Source organism: Stenella coeruleoalba, assembly GCF_951394435.1.
Source record: "Stenella coeruleoalba genome assembly, chromosome: 11".
In the NCBI taxonomy this organism is placed as follows: domain Eukaryota; kingdom Metazoa; phylum Chordata; class Mammalia; order Artiodactyla; family Delphinidae; genus Stenella; species Stenella coeruleoalba.
Genome location: NC_137157.1, coordinates 52,097,004 through 52,118,546, shown reverse-complemented (window position 1 = coordinate 52,118,546; position 21,543 = coordinate 52,097,004). Strand labels below are relative to the sequence as shown.

General features: G+C 39.6%; 2 protein-coding genes across 2 annotated transcripts in view; both read right to left on the bottom strand.

Annotated features, from left to right (window-relative positions):
• Positions 1-21,543, bottom strand: part of KICS2 (KICSTOR subunit 2) — a gene marked incomplete at its 5' end in the record, with an annotated part of 77,383 nt that overhangs the window by 35,750 nt on the left and 20,090 nt on the right. The gene's annotated exons all lie outside the window — the stretch shown is intronic.
• Positions 14,405-21,543, bottom strand: part of LOC307194387 (uncharacterized protein C12orf56) — a 65,317-nt gene continuing 58,178 nt past the window's right edge. The window contains 1 exon segment of the mRNA XM_079937487.1: positions 14,405-19,825. Within this exon segment, the coding sequence (XP_079793613.1) occupies positions 19,699-19,825 (127 nt within the window). The 3' untranslated portion in view covers positions 14,405-19,698.

The following is a 21,543-nucleotide window of genomic DNA, read 5'->3' as shown; positions in this document are numbered from 1 at the left end:
GGGAGGTGTGGTTTTTCCTTCTTTAACACCTGCAGTGTAAGAAGGCACACTAGGGGTTTGGCATGGATCCTGAGGACCCACCTGGATTGTAGCTTTAGGCACTTTCCAACTCTTCTCATCTTTGGCCAGCTCTTTATTCCTTTATTTGAGAAACCTTCTCTGAGACTCACTTCTCTGCCTCCACTCTTACTGAATAGGATGCCCTTTTGTGAGCTTTCACAGCTCTTAACTCTGGCTTTGCAACGTGTATATCACTCCATATCGTAACACCCTGGTTTCTTCCTCCACTAGGTTACAAGCTCCTTGAAAACAGAAACTTGGTGTATATTTGTTGAGAATAGTAAGCAGTTTCTATATTGTAATATCCCAAATAGCATTTCTTTTCCTATTTTCTTTGCTCCATACTTTTGTGTACTGATATCTATATAGTAAAAGCTAAAAAAGTGTTAACTTTTTGGCTTTCTTTTTGGCAGAGCAAAGAGAAGTTCCACCAATACTCTGTATGTGTGTATCTTTGTCTGTCTCTCTGTATACCTATATAGGTTAATAAATGGAACAGCTAATGTTTGAACATACTCAAGTGAGAAGTACATATAATCCTCATAACCATCCTATTAGGTAGATATTATTTTTATTCCCATTCTATAGATGAAGAAACTAGGGTTTGGAGAAGATAAGTAGCTCATCTACAGTTACACAATAAGTGGTAGAACTGCAACCCTCCAGTTCCAATACCAAAATTTGTACTAAAAAACTTAATTTTATTGAAGTATAGTTGATTTACAATGTTGTGTTAATTTCTACTCTACAGCAAAGTGATTAAGTTATACATATATATGCATTCTTTTTCATTATGGTTTATCACCGGATACTGAATATAGTTTCCTGTGCTGCTACACAGTAGGACCTTGTTGTTTATCCATTCTGTATATACTAGTTTGCATCTGCTAATCCTAAACTCCCAATCCATCCCTCCTCCAGCCCCCTCCCCCTTGGCAACCACAAGTCTTTTCTCTATGTTTGTGAGTCTGTTTCTGTTTTGTAGATAAGTTCATTTGTGTTGTATTTTAGATTCCACATGTAAGTGATATCATATGGTATTTGTCTTTCTCTTTCTGACTTCATTTAGTGTGATAATCTCTGGTTCCATCCATGTTGCTGCAAATGACATTATTTCATTCTTTTTTATGGCTGAGTAGTATTCCACAGTATATATGTACCACATCTTCTTTATCTATTCATCTGTCAGTGGATACTTAGGTTGCTTCCATGTCTTGGCTATTGTAAATAGTGCTGTAATGAACATTGGGGTGCACGTATCATTTTGAATTATAGTTTTCTCTGGATATATGCCCAGGAATGGGATTGCAGGATCATATGGCAACTCTATTTTTAGTTTTTTGAGGAACCTCCATACTGTTTTCCACAGTGGCTGCACCAATTTACATTCCCACCAACAGGAGGGTTCTCTTTTCTCCACACCCTCTCCAGCATTTGTTATTTGTAGACTTTTTAAATGATAGCCGTTCTGACTGGTGTGAGATGATACCTCATTGTAGTTTTGATTTGCATTTCTGTAATAATTAGCCATGTTGAGCATCTTTTCATGTGCCTCTTGGCCATCTATATGTCTTCTTTGGAGAAATATCTATTTAGGTCTTCTGCCCACAAAATTTGTACTCTTAACCATTATGATTGTGATGATGATTATGATAATGATGACAGCTGATGGTCCCACACATTGTGCTAGGCATTTTGCATTTACTATCTCAAGCTGTATATTTCCTTGCATAGAATTGATGCTTAATAGTTGTTACAGTGTGGTAAAGTAGACAAAGCTCTTGATATCTGTGGTCTCTTCCTGGCTCTGCCACTAATGCACTGCGTGACCTCAGGTAACGCTTCTGGGCTCCAGTTTGCTCCTCTGTATATCAGTGAATAATCTTTAAAATACTTCTAGTTCTAAAATTCCAGAACTCTGTGAATAAATTCTACTTTGTTTTTCATTCAATGATTATTACTTCTGTATAGTGAAACTTTTCTCACCCTCTGAATTCTAAGCTCCTATGGGATTTCAATTTTGTTTTATTGTTTTCTCACATCTTCCATGGTACCTAGTCCAGGGGTGTATATATAGATAGAAAGATTGAGATCTTTCTAAGGGGAAATATCCATCTTCACAAGAGGCTGTACTTACTGTCATATGTTACTTTCTTTTGGGGATGACATTCAAATGTAATTGAGGGCTGCCTCCAAGAAATCAGTACTCAGCACTTCCGGAAACATTTCTGTAGTCAAAGTTAAGATTCTTATCCATAAAGCAGAGCTGTGGTCACCGCCCAAGCGTCTACTCCTGTGACTGAATGTGAAAAGGTTTCTTTTATGAAAATTGTGTTGCATGCATATAAAGGGGTCTTGGCCTGTGGATAATGCCAGATACAGTAGGGAGTTTTCTACAGGGGACCAGTTTTTATTCTGCTCCCTATGTATCTCCTATAGGGCAATCAGAAAATCACAAATCATTCCATAGTTTTTCTCAATCTTTGAGGAATCACCTTTTTAGAAAATGAATTTTAAAAAGAACAAAAAGGAACTAAACTTGTCTCTAAACATATGAATGACCTATGCACGATGCATAATGTTTCTGACACTTTGACTTTACATCTGTAGTTCAGACAGTCTCAAGAAAAAAGTTACCATGAGTACAGAGTAAACGGAAGAATTCAGCCAAAAAGTGTGTAAGCAGGGAAAGAAAATAAGTACCTTTTAAAAACAGTTATGTTTAGCTGCTATTTTACATTCCAGGGGAACAGCAAAAGAGATTTTGTTTGAGGAAAGAAAAAAAAAAGATGGGCCTTTGGGGATTGTGAGTTAGTCTGTATAGGGGACGGTTTGACTATGAGAATTACATTGCTTGGAGTAATGAAATTACAGCGATTTGGACCTGCAGAACTCAGAAAAGAGATGAAGGAGAAGGAAATCTGAGTAAAGTGGCAGCAGGCAGAGCCTGAGAGGAAAATATAGGGAGAAATTCCATGTGTTGAAAATGGCCATAGAACTTTTGGATACTTATATTTCCTATCCTGTGATATAGAATACTACTTACTCTTATAATTCCCAGACTTTCAGTCAAAGTCTTTTATAAAGAACCACTTGTATGTAATGGTGCTTGGGGAATAAATGAGGAGGGGACAGTGGTCACAGCTAGGATGAGGTGGGGCAAAGAGGAGATAGCAGCCACTAAAAAGCAGGAATTTAGGGATGATCAAGAATTCCTTCTTATAGTTGGATAAAATATGGTATAAATAATGCTATAATAAACATCTTTAGTTATTATTGCAAAAAAAAAAGAATTCCTTCTTAACCTTGGGGTATCCTTGGGAAATCATACCTGTGTATTAGAGTCAGGTAAACTTAGATGCCTGGAACACTTGTGGTTATTCCACACTACACATGAAGGGTTAAAGCCTGATCCCCAAGCAACAGGAAAACCCCCAAATTGTGCAGGGTCTGCATGGATTGGTCGACATGCTCTTTAAGGACTTGAATACAGAGTTCATAGAGAAAATTGGAGACTGATATTAAGAACCATTCATCTCACTGGAGAAACTGCATATTTAAAAACAATAACAACAAAACAGAACTCTGTAACCTGTTCGTATGTGGATCTGTGCATTTCTTAGTAACTGTCACCATGGTAGCAAGGCAGTTGGACAGGGTGCCTTCTTAGCACAGTCCATACAAAGGAGTACTGTCTTATACCTTCTTTATTTGTGTTGATCCTATATCTCTGACTGTTAGCCTCTGACACTTCTCTCCCTAGTAGCATCATGCACAGTGCTAGGAATATATTAGGCACTAAAACATATATACTGATTGACTGAATTGAATAAATATTTCTGCTATGTCTTCCTTTCTAAGCTGTAGAGAGAGTCACCCAGCAGAAATTTGGTTTGAAAAATGACCCCTGGGAATTCCCTGTTGGTCCAGTGGTTAGGACTCTGCGCTTTCACTGCCAGGTTCAGTCCCTGGTCGGGGAACTTAGATCCCATAAGCCACGCAACAGAGCCAAAAAGAAAAAAGACTCATATAATTATCTAGGGGATCAAAACTAGGCCATTTTCCTGACTGGGCTGGTCCAACATGGATTTCAGGTTGAGGGGGTGAAAGGACAGAGTTTAGGTACTCTGAGAAACACTATCTTATTAGAAGACTAACATGTAAGTGGCAAGTAGACTAGTAAATTAACTTTCATCAGTGAGGCCACTCAAGGCCCAGAGGCTTTTTGTAAAGACTTGCAGTGCTGTTTTCTGCCTGGATGCAAAGACAAGCTTGACAGCAGTTCCTCAAGTGAGTAATGTCAGGTCTGAGTTAAAGCCGGGAGGACAGGGAGTTCCACAGATTTGAAACTTCAAACTGAGAAAGCTTTTTAGGCCCCTCCCCCCACCTTATATTCAATTAACACTCAGCCTGGGAAGCCCTCCTTATTATAACACCTTGAGTGAATGATAATCTTTTATCATAGCCTTTTCGTGAATACATTTTTACATTTCAATTTGTCATCTATATAATTGCTCTGCATTTCAATGACTTTCATTTCTATTTTTAATGTTTGGTTATTTCACATTTCCTTTTTAAAAGGTTTAAACGTAGGCATAATCTCTTTATTTTAATAGCCAGGGTGCCCAAATTTGCCACAGTAAAATCTGGGTTCCTGTAGTTTCAATAAATCTCCAACATGTGCCACCTCCAGCTTATAGATTGATATTCCAGTCATGTTCAAGGCTGAAAACAGCTGCAAGAATTTGTCCTTAGAATTCTTTAGCAGTACCTTGATAAATCCCAAATTCGGCCAGTCTGGTGGATCAGCTACTGGGGTGTGATTATCATCATGATATCACCCCACTGGGACAAACTGAGTGGCACCAGCCTCTTAAGGAACAAGCTGCAGAGGTCACTGTTCCCAGAAAGGAACAGGTTAAATCCTTCCGAACCTGCTAAGGAATTTGACCTAGTTCCTTGAAATTAGAGTGTAACTGGAAAGTATAATTGGTTGCAAATGTGTTTCTCTCTTCCTCAAAATTACTTTTGAACCCCTGTGAGACAGCAATCGCCTGGACTCAGGTCACGGCCGTTAATAAGCTTGACTAATTCAATATGAAATTTAGGGAGCAGACAAATAGTGTGACTTCGTTTTATGAAAAGAATGTTTAGGCCTCTAGTTGTGAACGTCTGTGGAGACACAGCTGATGTGGTTACAGTACTCACGTCTCCTATCTATTTTTTTGCTGCTGTGTTCAGCACAGTGGCAGGCACGGGGGCTCAGTGAATGTTGAATGAGTGAGGGAATGAATTTGAAAAGCTCCCCACAATTGGACTCCTACATAACTGTCCAGTTGTGGTATTTCCTACTGCCCCCTCCCCAAAACATATAGTTTACACTTTGGCAAAATAGCTGTTGAGTTTCCTAAAAATCTCTCCTGCTTTCCCACTTCTGTACCTTTGCTGTTACTGTACCCACTATCTGGAATGCTCATCTCTCAAGACTATGAAAAAGTTGCTGTTTTCCAAGCCTCATCTCAAATGCTACTTCCTTCATGAAAAATTTTACTGATTATCTCAATAATATACAAGCCTTTTTGCCTTGTAACTCATAAAGCTCTGTACCTCCTGTTTATTTATTATCAACTACTTTATCGTATAATTATTTCTGTAGTTAACTTACTATAAGCTTGCTGTATAGTAAGCTTCTTGAAGATAGGCACACTGGGTCTTATTAATCTTTACAGTGACTAGCACATATTTGATACTCAATAATTAGTTGTTGAAATAATTATGGTATTCAATTTTACTAATGCTGTACTATGAACCCCAGCAAATTTTTTAATCATTTTTCTTAATAAAATATAAATGTTCTCATAAATCGACACTATTTAAACTCCCAAATAGATTGGAGTTGTATCTTTGTCAACATGTTCTTTCTAGTTAATTCTAGGAGATTGGAACACTCATTAAGACAAAGGGATCCTCCCTTTATGTTTTAAATGATCATGGACTTGTTTGGGTCTTTTAGTGACATCATTAAAATTCATATCTTGTGTTCCTCGGAGAAGGTCGTTTGAGTATTTTTTCTTAAGTATTTATGTATTAAGTATTTATGTATCATTGAATTCTTAACTCCTCTGATCATTCATTCCTGTCGTTCTCACCCACGTTACTATCCATCCATTTATCCATTTACATGTAAGGCAAAGGTCTTCATGGAGACCCTTGGGGCTGTGCTTTCTGCATCTTATTAAACATTTTTTTCTACACATGACCTCTTCTTGACACTTAATGATAAAACCAAAGATTCTCTTCCAATTTTTAAAAATTAGCTATCACCACATGCAAAGCCTAAAGAGAGAGGAGATGAGGCACAAATTATCTAAGAATTAAGGCTGGAAGTGAACTGAAAAGCTTCCCTCTTAAAAGCAAAAACACTGCTATGTGCTTTATTTCCTAAAACTTCTAGTCCTCCTGGGGAAGGTATGTAATATCTCATTCAGGAGATTCTAAGGATTTAAGACAAAAGGTATGAAGTGGTGGACAAAACTGTCCTTTTCAAAATTTGGGATGGTCTTTATTTTGACCAGTGTATGGGTAGCAGTCCTGGCTTACAACTCACCAAGTCTCCTAAAAGGATTATTCCCAAAATAAATGCTCCTTCAGTCAAACCCTCACCAGTTTTTATTTTAAATAAAATTCTCTTTTTACCATGCTCCTTCTCTTGCTTATAATGGTGACTCTGTGTCCTCTCTCTTTCACACTCTCTCCTCATCTCCTTTCCTACTTTTCTAATCATATTTCTGTCCTTCTTTTCATTCTCTTTATTCTAATTTATATCATAATATTGGTCATAAACTACTTTTACATTTTTAAGGTAATTTCATAGTCTTCCTGTCGTAATTGATGTTTTTCAAAACATCTGTTTCTTATTGAAAACATCTGTTGAGCATCTATGATCAGCCAGATCCTGGGCTAGGTAAGGAGATATAGTCATAAACAAATCATATAAGGCCCTGACTTCATGGAGCTTGTAGTCTACTGGAGGTAGTCTTGCCTTGGCCAAGACTGATTACAAGAAGAAAAATTTAGGTTAAGTTTTACCATCACCCCCTTGCATTACCTCTCCAAAGAGGCAATGAGATAAAGCTTTTTTTTTTTTAATTTATTTTTGGCTGCATTGGGTCTTCGTTGTTGTGCTGCACGGGCTTTCTTGTTGCAGAGCACGGGCTCTAGGCACCCGGGCTTCAGTAGTTGTGGCGCAGGGGCTTAGTTGCTCCGCGGCATTTTGGATCTTCCCAGACCAGGGCTCGAACCCATGTCGTCTGCATTGGGAGGTGGATTCTTAACTACTGCGCCACCAGGGAAGTCCCCAAAGCTTTGTTTTTTAATCATGGGAAGTTGAGGAATCTGAGGTAACCAGCCAGCTGGTCTAGAAGAAGAAAGATGGACAAAATGATTGCTTGCCTGGGAAGCTTGGCTGGGACAAAGTGAAGGTCCTTGCAGCCTGGTGGCTCTGCAAGACCTCACTGCTGGAAACTACTGTGAGTCTGAGTATATCTGAGTATGGGGGCTGAATTCCTGGCTTTAATTACAAACAGGAATTCATCATTGCTTAGATTGTACATCTATGAGACGTACAGATCCCCTCACCAGCAACACCCAAGAACAAAGGCCTGTCTGACTACAGTTATCTTGCAGCTCTTCTAAATTGAATTTTCCAAGTTTAAATAGCTGAATCTACTAGTAAGCTTCTGAAAGGAGCCAGTTCATTTGGTGCCTACAGCAGAAGCTGGCAAACTGCCACCTGCGTGACCAGTTAGCCTGCAGCCCGTTATTTATTTTTTAACAGCTTTATTGAGATATAATTTACATACCATACAGTTACCCTTTTAAAGTGTACAGTTCAGTGGTTGTCTGGTATATTTATTGAGTTGTGCTATCATCACCCCAGTCACTTTTATAACATTTTCATCACACCCCCCAAAAAACTGTCACTCATGAGCAAGTTAATCCCCCTGTCTCCAAAACGCGCCCAGCCCTAGGTAACCACTAATCTACTTTTTGTCTATAGATCTGCCTATTCTGGACATTTCTTATAAGTGGAATCATACAGTAGGTGGTCTTTTGTGACTGGCTTCCTTCACTTAGCATATTTTCAGGATTTATCCAGGTTGAGCACAGTAACACTTCATTCTTTTTTACTGCCAAATGATCCATTGTATCACTGTTTCCACATTTTGGTTATGATGAATAATGCTGCCATGAGCATTTGTGTATTATGTTTTGTGTGGACATATATTTTCATTTCTCTTGGGTATATACCTAGGAGTGGAATTGCTGGATCATATGTAACTCTATGCTTAGCCATTTGAGAAACTGCCAAAGGGTTTTCCAAGGCTACTGTGACATTTTACATTCCCACAGTAATGTAAGAGGGTTCCAATTTCTCCATGTTCTCGCCAACACTTGTTATTATTTGTCTTTTTGATTACAGCCATCAGGGGGTGAGGAATGGTATCTCATTATGGTTTTGTTTTGCATTTCTGTAATCTGCAGCCTATTTTTATACAGCCTGAAAACTAAGAATGGTTTTTACGTTTTTAATGTTGAAAAATTCAAAAGAAGGGTACTTATCTGAAATTTCAATTTCAGGGTCTATAAATAAAGTTTTAGGGGAACACAGCCACTCCATTCATTATGTATTGTCTGTGGCTGCTTTTCTCCCTACAACAGAGTTGAATAGTTGCAACAGAGACTGTATGGCCTGCAAGGCCTAAAATATTTACTATCTGGCCATTTACAGGAAAAGTTTAGCAGACCCTTGTCTATAATATAGTTGGATGAGACTGCAAAGGATCTAGGGTAGGAAGGAGGAAATATGACTACCCAATAGAAATGGATTTTTTTATTTTTTTTGGCTGCACTTGGTCTTCATTGCTGCACACGGGCTTTCTCTAGTTGCGGCGAGTGGGGGCTACTGTTCTTTGCAATGCGTGGGCTTCTCATTGCAGTGGCTTCTGTTGTTGCGGAGCATGGGCTCTAGTGCACGGCCTCCCCTAGTTGTGGCACGCGGGCTCAGTAGTTGTGGCTCACAGGCTCTAGAGCGCAGGCTCAGTAGTTGTGGCGCATGGGTTTAGTTGCTCTGTGGCATGTGGGATCTTCCCGGACCAGGGCTCGAACCTGTGTCCCCTGCATTGGCAGGTGGATTCTTAACCACTGTGCCACCAGGGAAGTCCTAGAAATGGATTTTTTAAAAATAAAAACAGGATGCAAGTGGGCAGAACAAGGGAGCAAATCAGCATGTTATGGAGCTTAGGGAGACTACAGTATTGTCACTCGAATCATTATTATAAGATCCTTCCAAATCTGGGCTCTCCCCTTCTTGCAGTTCTCTCCCAGAGTTCCATTCCTAATCTACTGCTCTGGTTATATATTGTTCATCAGAAACCTCCAGGGATTTCCCACACCCCCCCCAGACCTCTTATTCAGGACTACTTAGCCAAGGTCCTGCATGATCTGCCACATCCTAATCTTCCGGTGCTCACCTTCTATCGAAGACACCTAGCCTGAATTTCAGGATTCTGTGCTTTCACTCATACTTTCTTTTCTGCTTGGAATGCTTTTCTCTTCTCCAAACCTTAGACACATTTTATTATTGTTATCATGAAATATTTCAAGCATACAGAGAAGAGCATAATATAGGAATATCTGTGCACTCACCACCAAGCTTTGTCAAATCTTACCATTTTGCCATGTTCTTTAGTTTGAAAAAAATATTACATGCTTAGATATTTTTAAAACCTCCTCAAATACAACATCTTCTAAGTTAGGCCTCCTTGATGGACCCAAACAGAATTAAACTCTTCTTTCTGTGATTTCCCGTAACCCTTTCTTTATACCTCTATCATCTGACTTATTCTACCCTTGTAAAATATTTTAAGTATTCCTTATTATTATCATTCCCATAGAGTAGTACAAAGATGGTTTTAGTTAGTCCAAGGAAAAGAGATTTAAAAAAATTTTTTTAGGGCTTCCCTGGTGGCGCAGTGGTTAAGAACCCGCCTGCCAATGTAGGGGACACGGGTTCAAGCCCTGGTCCGGGAAGATCCCACATGCTGCGGAGCAACTAAGCCCGTGCGCCACAACTACTGAGCCTGGGCTCTAGAGCCCACGAGCCACAACTACTGAAGCCCGCGCGCCTAGAGCCCGTGCTCCACAACAAGAGAAGCCACCGCAATGAGAAGCCCTCACACCGCAAAGAGGAGTAGCCCCCACTAGCCGCAACTAGAGAAAGCCCGTGAGCAGCAACTAAGACCCAACGCAGCCAAAAATAAATTAATTAATTAAAAAAAATTTTTTTTAATCTTTACTGAATTTGTTACAATATTGCTTCTGTTTTATGTTTTGGGTTTTTTTTTTTTTTTTTGGCCCTAAGGCATGTGGAATCTTAGCTCCCTGACCAGGGGCCGAACCCGCACCCCCTGCATTGGAAGGCAATGTCTTAACCACTGGACCACCAGGGAAGTCCCACAATTAAAATTTTTTTAATTGTGTTTATTTTTCAATGCACATTTTTAAGTGCACTCTATTAGAAATATGTAAAAAAAAAAGAAATATGTAAACACAAGTATTTAAAAATATATATCTGGAACATCAACTCCATGATTTCCCAAGATATTCTTTAAGACATGGCTAAAGTAGGTAGAGATACTAGAAAAGTATTGAATAAATAATGATGTTAGGAAAATATGGAGTAAATAAAAATACAGATGATATGGCAAAAATTTTGTAGGTTCTACTCAAATAATTCAGCTTAGAGAATTTAGCTTATTAGAACAAGAACCCAGTTTTATTATTTTTGTATACTGTAAGTACCCAACTAGCTCCGAATAGACGCTTACTGAGTTGAATTGAATTGTCTCTGGCACAGTGAGATCCTTGAAAATCATATGAAACCTCCTAAACGGCAGACCACGTTTAAGACATTGTCCGCACATTGAGTGTCCTCGGCACATATGCCAGGGACAGGTGGTGCTTTTTTCCCTCTCCCTTCACTGCCCATTATGACAAGTTGCCCCCAGTTGGGACTTGGTAAATATGAAATAATGCTAATAATATTCATCATCTGAAGGAAAGAGGACTCAAAGTTGCTAGAATGCTCTCATTAGTATCACTTCAACAGACCAATCTCAGCAAATATCTGTTTTGGGGACATTCTTAGAGAAATATTTCTCAGTCTCCTTAAAAACCATATTTTATGGCATCTTTTCATTATTATTAACATTGAACCATCTGAAGTCACATTGGCAACTGAATTTGGTCTTGAGACTTGGCAGCAAGGAATCATGTTGTTGTGTAGCAAGCCCAAAGCATGATATTAGCCAAATTATGTCATACAGTTACAAAACTGCTGTCCTGTCTTCCAGCTTTTCTGAGTAAATGTGGCCCTTTCAGAAGTTTCGCTTCTCTTAACCTAAAATGACCTTATATGCTCTCAGATATCAGAGAATCCTCATTATGATGAAATCTTTCACTTTATGTATTTCCTTTCTTATATAGCCTGTGTTTTGAGGTGGTGTTTTGGGAATATGGGGAGTCAGGGGAATCCCTGAGGCCTCTTCTTCAAAAAAGAAGATCAGAACATGTCAAAAGTTTGGGTTTAACCCCCAAAGCTTGACTCATATTGGACTAGATATGCTTCTCAAAGAAACCTAAGAAGCTTCTGTAAGTGGCTTTAACTTTTGTTTCCTAACTCCCACTGCTAAGGCACAGGTCTTTCCTGATCTTAAAACTCCATGCTGGGACTGGTTTCTAAGCAGATATAACCTTATTACTTTATCATCCAAATGAGGACACTATTGAAAATAAAGCAGAGGGTGCTGGGGAAATAAAGGCATAAACCACCCAGGGAAATAGTGAGGACAAGTCATCATACTGACAACATTTTGAGCCCCTTATCCTCTGTAGCAGAGCCTCTCAAATTGGGGTCTAGATTTTCAGCTTGAAAGTCTGTGGGGTTTCTTAGGAAATCTAAAGTTTTGTTTTCATTTCAACAAAATGCCCATGTTTGCGTTGTCTATGTTGATCCATTGTTTGTCCGTGAGTGGGAGAACTTTAATTGTCCTTGGCCAAAAAAGAGAACAGAAACAGACTTCATACATAGTGAAATGTACAAGCTAAGGGACAGTCAGATGTCAGCATGGCCTGTACATAAAGATGTGTAGTAGTTCTGAAAGAGAAGAGTGAAATGTGATAGCAGCATACTGAACTCAAGAGCCTGTGTGGTACATTCTACTGTCTTCATTTGGCAGAGGAGATAGAGTTTGAGCAAAATATCACGCATTATGTTAATGATATTAATTTGCATTTAATTTTGTAAACTTTTAAATTATATATTTGTGTTGATCTTTTAAGAGCATATGGAGCTTTCTCACACCTAGATTTATGTTAGTACATATTAAAGACACCTGACAACAAGAATTAATTTAATTTTGAAGGTCAGCAGGAATTTTAGAAGTTTAAGAATCAATACTCCTAGAGCAAAGTTTTGCTTTTCTTTCTGTCTTCCTAGTCCAATTATGCCCCCTGGTGGTTATAGTTGCTACTAGAAGTAGAATACTTCCTTTATAAATGTGTCCTTTCCAAATTCATTTGTCGGTCAGCTGTGCAGAAGACAGAATAATTTCCCTGTAGCAACAGTGTTATAAATAATGGCCACTATTGCAGGATAGCCCACAAAAACCCACAGTGGCCCTATGCCACTTTATCTACACCCTCTACCCTCCTCCACTGACCTCCTTGCTGGCAAAACATACAAATCACCATATCTGTCATCACTGCCACCACCACTAACTACTCTGTCCCCATCACCACCAAAAGTAGAAAGAGGAGGGGGTTAGTGCCTTGATCAAATCCATCATCTTTATTTATAGGCGACAACTTACGCCCTGAAATCCTACACCCCTCCTGGGATCTTCAAAGGAGTGGACCACCTAGAAGGAAACTTAAAGGTTTCTTTGCCTCTCAGAATCTTGGGGCAAATATTAATCTTGCTTCCTTTTCTTTTGTCCCATCTGTAGCCCCTCTTAGTTCTTCAGGGTCAAAGTCACCTTTCAAGTAGAAGACAACAAGAAAGAAAAGAAGACCAGAAAAATAATGGAAGAAAACCCTTTGCCCCATAGTTTCTCCAAACCCAGAAGCCAGAACTTTCTCAGATATGTAATGAATACACTTTCAAAGCCTTATCTCTTCCGATCTTTGTAACTTTCGCTTTGTAACTAGGGACCGACTGAAAGGGGAAGGGTTGAGGGCAGAAGCAAGCTGAGTCTGCTTGGTGTTCATCATACACTATCAGCACTTAAGCGCTCAGCCGTTATTTGCGCTGTGTGATTCCAAAGGCCCCTTCCCAGTAAGGGACAGTGACAGTGTGGACCCTGTTGTGTCTATACAGATATAAATCCCATTTTAAAGAGACTGGTAGAACTCTGTAGATGCTATCGAATCCATTTACAGTGACAAAAGGGAAAATTTATATGATTTTAACAATGTAGAAAAAAGCTAGAAGAACATATAGACAAGTAAAATACTTATGCTGGTTAAAGTGCCTGATTGTGGTGAATTATTTAATTTGGAATTACCTTAACATTGATATAATGTTGTAAAATTTTATTTAAAATAAATGAAAGTGTTCTTGTTTTATCTGTTGCTACATAATAAACCACTCCAAAATTAAGAGGCTTAAAACAACACTTTATTTCTTAAAAAGTCAAGCTCATAGAAACAGAGAATAGAAAGTAGTTGCCAGGGGCTGTGGGGTAGGGGAAATAGGGAGAGGTTGGTACTTCTCCAAACTTTGAAGGGTACAGACTTTCAATTATAAGGTGAATAAGGTCTGAGGATCTAATGTATAACATGGTGACCATAGTTGATAGCACTGTATTATATAATTGAAATTTGCTCAGAGAGTTGAACTTAAATGGTCCCCCCCCCCCAAAAAAAAGATAAATATGTGATGTGAGGGATGGATTTACTTGAGGGGGGGAATCCTTTCACAGAGTATAAGAATATCAAATCATCACATGGTTTTTGTTTGTTTGTTTGTTTTGCGGTACGCGGGCCTCTCACTGTTGTGGCCTCTCCCGTTGCAGAGCACAGGCTCCGAACGCGCAGGCTCAGCGGCCATGGCTCACGGGCCCAGCCGCTCGGCGGCATGTGGGATCTTCCCGGACCAGGGCACGAACCCGAGTCCCCTGCATCGGCAGGCGGACTCTCAACCACTGCGCCACCAGGGAAGCCCCAAATCATCACATTGTATACTTTAAATATCTTACAATTTTATTTGTCAATTATACCTCGGTGATGCTGAAAAAAATCCAACCCTTTACTGTATCTCACAATTCTATGGATTGGCTGGGCAGTTCTTCTACAGGTCTCACTTGGGGTCTTTCATGAGTCTGCTGTGATGTGGCGACTGGAGCTGGTGCTCCTGTCTGTGGGCTCCTTCTGCATGTTTCTTTAGCACATCCTTCACCCAACACAGAAGAGGCACTTTGCGCCAGGCACTATTCCAGGCGTTGGGATATAGTACTCAATAAGACAAATGAGGGCCAGACCCTCATAGAGCTTACATTTTTAAATTGTTACATTGCAAAGAATACGTAACAAATACACTATAAGGTGATGTAGGTGGGTGGGATGCTACTTGGGAGTGATCAGAGAAGCCCTCTTTGAAGTGATTTTTTTTTTTTTTTTTTTTGCGGTATGTGGACCTCTCACTGTTGTGACCTCTCCCGTTGCGGAGCACAGGCTCCGGAAGCGCGGGCTCAGCGGCCATGGCTCACAGGCCCAGCCGCTCTGCGGCATGCGGGAATCTTCCCGGATCGGGGCACGAACCCGTGTCCCCTGCATCGGCAGGTGGACTCTCAATCACTGCGCCACCAGGGAAGCCCTGAAGTGACATTTGAAATTGTGAGGGAAAAGCATTTGCTAGTCAAATGTCCAGGACTTGAACAACTTGGAGATTTGAAGGAAAACCACAAAGGCCGGTTTGTTTAGGGAGCAGCGAGTGAGAAGAGTGATTGGATTAGGTCACAGAGGTAGTCAGAGGCCAGGTCATGAAGGTCCCTGAAAGCCATGGTAAGGACTTTGGATTTCATCTTGGGTAATGGGAAGAAAAGGGAAGGTTTTAAGTCATCAGTTGTATTGATTTCCTTGTTCAAAAGAACAGTCCACTCTCCTTTTTGAGAAACGATTGTAGGGGTCAAGGGTGAAAGCAGGGTGACTAAATAGTTTATTGTAGTAGGTGATGGAGGTGTGGACATGAGTAGTAGTAACTATGGGAAGTCAGTAGATTACTCATATATTTTGAAGGAATTTCCAATAAGCACTGTCGACGGATTGTGTTTGGAGAATGAAAAGAATGGAGAAAACACAGAGGTCTCCCAACTGTCTCTTTTGAGTAGTAGCGTGAATGAAGTACAATTCACTGAGGAGGAGGAGACCGGTGGAAGAACAGATTTCTTTATTTTGGGGGAAGGCAAGGAAGAAAATTTTAAATTACATTTGAGCATGTTTAATTATATTATGCCCACTCAATAATTTGTAATCGAACTATATGATTTAAGGTTCACCCAAATCTGTGCAAGAATAAGCCACATTATAACAAAGTGCCATGCTATCTGGGAAATTAGAATTAATGACGTGTATTTAAAGTATAAGTTCTTAAAGCAAGTTAGTGTTTCTGTTAGGATAATTGCTACCATTTATTGAGGGGATTTTATTTGTTTGAACCATATGAAATTACAGATATTGACAATTTTGAACTTGAAAATGGCAATGCCATATGGTTTGTCTCTGTATTTACTGGCCATAGAACTATTTATTTATATATAAGTGAATGAATATTCACAAAACCCTTAAGATAGGCTTTCATTAACATATGATTGATAAAATGGAAGTTCTGAGTTACATAACCTGCCAAAAGTCTGATGACAAGTAAGTAGGCAGGCAAGAATCAAAACAAGGTCTTTCTGACATAGCATCTGGACTCTTGGTCACAAAGTTACACCACCCAGATTTTCAGCCAGAGGCATGCTGCCTTCCCCTAAATGTGAAAAGCTTCAGATCCAAAAGACAGATATACAGACACAGAGTGCTTGGTCTGATGGCATGAAAAATTGCTGACTGTCGCCCTCCTATAGAGAGCCAAATCCAAGTGGACCTTACAAGTCAGTATTGCATTTTAGAAGTAAACACAATGAACAAAGAGAAATCAGACAGTGAGTTAACACTATTAAAGGTTGCTCAAAAATTCCCATCAAATTCATTTCTTCAAGAAATTTCCAGCTTCTCTTCCACATTTATCACCTAATGTCTCTACTATACAAAAACATTAAATATAAAACAAGTGATTCTAACCTCAGAAAAAATATAATGCCGCTAGCTGGAGCATATTACCAGTCAACAAGCTGTGACCACTTTTATCAACTGCCTTATAGCACATTTAATACCATACTCTCAAGCATCTCTGTACAGTATGAAAAGTGGTACTACCAGTGAGGGAGAGTCAGTATGGAAATAAGTAAAATATGTTATCAATTATAGGGACTTCAAGCTTTTCCCTCTTTACATAGTTTCTAGATTATCTATATTTCAGTAAAATGAAGAAACTCTTCATATATTTATTCTAACAGTACCTGTGAATCAATTAGGAACTCTATAAGGACAGAATGGCTATGTCTGTTTGATTAGTTAGTAATTAACTATTTAAATCTAAGGTGAAAAAAAAGTTTACAGGACTGAAAAGATTTCTGTCCACTCGTGGGAAGAATATTTCCCACATAGCTCTTGCATTGAGAATGTCAGTTAGAGTCAGTGGTCCTTGGTGGTGAGCAGTAGAAATAGTCACTTAATTAAATCACACTCCTGCTAATATAAAATTGAATTTTCAGTTTAATAGTGAAATGAATCTGTTCTTCAGTAATGTATGGATTAGGGGCTGAGTATAGTAGCTATTCCCCAAATTGGTCCAAAAAATAAGGGTAGTACTTATAAATCTCTAAGTTCTCAGCCAGCTTTGATAGTATTTTAATAATAATAAGTACTGCATCCTTACTACTTCCACATGCCATGCTATGTGCTTTATCAACATCTTTTCATTTAAATCTAACAACCCTATGAGATAGGTTATACCCTTGTTTTGACCAAAACTTAGAGATGTTAAGTAACTTCCCAAGGTCCAGTAGTGCAGAGTTGGGATTTAAACTCAGCTCTTTGACCTCAAAACCCCTGTATATATAATGGTAGAGCTAATTACTATGACTTCACTCTTAGTGGGAGTGGTCAATGGCAATCCTTGTATTATAAAGGTGGCCAGAGAGTCCAGGATCTTGAACCCAACCTGAGAACTGGCTGTGTGTGGTGGTCCTTTTGGTGATCCTTTTTATTCTTCAGAAGTTACATATGTGGGCTTCCCTGGTAGCACCGTGGTTGAGAGTCCGCCTGCCAATGCAGGAGACACGGTTTCATGCCCCAGTCCGGGAAGATCCCACATGCCGCGGAGCAGCTAGGCCCGTGAGCCATGGCCGCTGAGCCTGCACGTCCGGAGCCTGTGCTCCGCAACGGGAGAGGCCACAACAGTGAGAGGCCCGCGTACCGCAAAAAAAAAAAAAAGTTACATATGTGATTTTCATATTCAAAGTTTTTCTACAATTAGTTTCCCTGAAAAATAATTATTTTGTGGTCTAAATCAATATTTAGTCAATCAAATGTGTCTGATCACTAATAGAGATGGATTATTTAGTAATTTTCTTGGCTTTGGCAATAATGCAAAAAACACATAGTAGGAAAGAATTGTGGCAGGATACCCCTTCAAAGTATTAATTTCTGGGTTTTCCCTCTTCTCCCAGACTGTGTAAATGATTAGCCATGTGTCATAAGAAAATCAAGACAACAAATATTCAACCATTAGCTTTCAAAAAAGCTACTGACTAAGCCCTACATGGAAAGATTGAGGTACCTTCGGATAGAGTTTTTGCTCCCAGAGATGAGATAAAGTATGCTTTCAGAGTGAAGGGAACAGTGGGAGAGGAGAAGCAACGTGGACAAGAATGCCCATGGGAAAGAGACCCCAAGTTCTCTCCAGAGCCTCACTGCTACTTGCTCAGAGCCAGGGCACTGCCTAGAAGCTGAGGCAGAGCTGAGTTGGTCCTCTCGTCATTCTGCAGGCTCCACATTCACCAGTAGTCAGCCCACTGTCCATCGTTTGTCCAGTTTCAAGTGCTGCTTGCCTTTGTCTTGAGAATCTTCTTCTGATTAACCATCCCTTGGGAATAATCCCTCGTCTAACAGCCCAGGACACTCATAAACACCATTTTGCTCCCCTTTCTGTCCCCAGATTAGAAAGTAGAAGACTTATAGTCCTGGATGGGTAACAGTGCAGAAGCCTTGGACACTTTCTAGAGCAATGCTGATGACAGCCAGAAGGGAAATGTTTAGTCCAAAGAAAGCAGGATTGTTGAAATCAATGTGAAATCATCCACTGAGCCAGGGTGCACAGGAATACACTACCCCATTACAGAGTGTTAAGAAGTGTCTCATCACAGGCAGAGAATGTTAGAGTTGGAAGAGAACTTGGAGAACATCTAGCCTTACCCTTCCACATAGCAGAGGAGGCCCCGAAAGGAGACCTGACTTTTTCCAGGTCAAACAGCAGATTAGTGGCTTAGCCAGAACCAGAAATAAGATGTCCTGAGTGAGTTTAATTCTCTCTCCACTGAACAGCACAGGCAGTTCTGGCTTGGGAGCTCTTTCTTTGGTGGTGGATTTTTCTCTGATCCTCCCTTAAGTTGTAAGTTGAATGGAGGACCCAGTTCCTAAGTTCTTAAAAGCCCAAATTCAGTAGCTCCACAGGGATGCCAAAGTTAAGGTTTTTGTTGGATTAAATTAGCTTATTACCATAAGATATAGTGAAGACATTTTTTAAACAACTGGAAGAGCCTTAACTGCTAATAGACAGTTTCTCTTTCATAGAAACTGTACAACACTGTTCACATTAGCCCCCAGGTGCCTGAAACAGAGTGGCAGAATGCATTCAGTGCTGTTGAAGAAAATCCAAGCTTCTTTCCCCATGATAAATGAGGAACTGACCTTCCTTATAGCTATGCCTGTATTCTTCTGCTTGTTCTTCCATGAATACTTATGTCACTAGAATTTTTACAGGTGGAAAAGGAGGGTAGCATCCTATTGCCCAGCATTTCTCTAATGTGATCACTTTGTAATTTATACTCCCCACAACAATTTATCTTTGGATATTTCAGTGGCTTCATGCCACTCACCGTTATTAGACAACAAAACTCATCAGCCTGCACTTTCTACATTTGCTCTTCCTGGGTTTCTGTTTCCTTTATGTCTTTAGAAACTTTTTCTTTTAGAAGAACGCTAGTCTTTCACCCCACTTTATGTATGTCAGTGTATTTAAACAGTTTCTTTTTTGTAGCAGATTGAAAACTTTAAACACTTCTCTTAGAGAGGTATTGATGGAACCTTCAAATAAAATCTTTGTTTATAGGACACAGGAATAGCTGGATATTAAATCAAAAAATGTTTCTCATAAATATTAAGTTGACTCCCAATTCACATTTTACACTCTTATTAACATTTCACACATTGTTTCTGTTCAACCAATTTCAGAACTTCATGAAAAAGTTGAGTGGTAGGTTGGGTAATAGGGTAACATAATGGGAGCCTTTTTTCCAAGGCTGGCATGTGAATAAAGTACCTGCAAATCATAAAACGAAACAAAATAGAGAGCTTTAAAAGCAAGACTTTTCACACTGGTCACAGTACGTACACACTTACTGGCGTAGCATTGTTGGGTGTGGGAGTCTAACCTGCAGCATTTTTAGCCCTCCAATCTCCCCCATTTGTGACCTAGAAGACCTCTGATATGTATACCTTTCAGCTCATTGAAGCACTTTGCTTCAGCAAAGCGAATTGCATTAATAATGTATCAGTTATCAAAGCATTAATAAGGAAGCCAGGACTGTCCTCACCACAGGGTGAGCTGAGGCTCCTGCCTCTTGTTTTCTCAGGCTGTACATAGCAGGGAGTTGAAATGAGTCAAGCTGGGGTGACCACTAGGGCCAAATCAAGAGGGAAGAGGAGAGTTCGTCCCCACAGCCTCAGTAAGAGTACAGTTGACCCTTGAACAACATGGGTTTGATCTGCATGGGTCCACTTATACTTGGATTTTTTTCAATGTATACAAAAATATATGTCTAGAACATCGTGAGCAAGACTTATAGAAATATGTGTTAATATGTGTTAGTAATATGTGTTAATAAAATATGTGTTAATAAACTTTATGTTATCGGAATGGCATCTGGTCAGCAATAGGCTATTAGTAGTTAAATTTGGGTGGAGTCAAAAGTTATATGTGGATTTTCAACTGCATGGGGGTTGGCGCCCCTAACCACAACATTGTTCAAGGGGCAACTGTATAGCAAAGGCCAGGGAAGAGACAAAAGTAAGAAAATCTTTAGCCAGCCTCTCGGATGGCTTAAAAGATTAGTTGTCAACCCTGGATGCACATTGGAATCACCCGGACAGTTCATTTTAAATGTCAATGCCGAGGCGCAACCCCAGACAAACTGAACAGAACTTCTCCATGTGAGACCTGGGTATCAGTATTTTTTAATAGTCTCTCTACTGATTCTATGCAGGGCAGGTTGAAAGTCACTTGTGTAAAAACAAGGATCACAAACCTAAATGCCCACAGATAACATAGTAGGAGGAACGGTAAGAGTAAGGACAGAGAGAGGAGACAGTGGCAAACTAAACAGGGCATGATCTACCTAAGAAGGTAGCTGCTTTTGAGCCCTGACCAACTATTGTCATGTAGGCATGTGACACTATTTTCGCCATTGTTCTGATTTTTAAATGTGCATAACTATTTTTTAAAAATTCGTTTGTGTGATCCATGCTACAACATGGATGAACCTTGAAAACATCATGCTAAGTGAAAGAAGCCAGACACAGAGGCCATATGTTGTATGATTATATTTGTATATAATATTTACATGATATATATACATGATTTGTATATAATATTTACATGTATATAATATTTGTATGAAATGTCTAGAATAGGCAAATCCACAGAGACAGAAAGTAGATTAGTGGTTGCCAGGGCCTGGGGTGTGACTGCTTCATGGGTAACAGCTTTCTTTGAGAGTGATGAAAATGTTTGGCAATTAGATAGGGGTGATGGTTGCACAACATTGTGAAATGTATTAAAAGCCACTGAGTTGCACACTTTAAAATGTTGAAAATGGTGAATTTCATGCTATATGAATTTTACCTCAAAAAAAGTGAGGAAAAAATGGGGTTGCGTGCACCACCTCAGAGTGGGCCCAACAAAACTCTTTCATGGGAGCCAGAGTGGAACCTATGGTATAAAACCACATGGAGGAAAAACAGGATCCACAGTTGGACGGT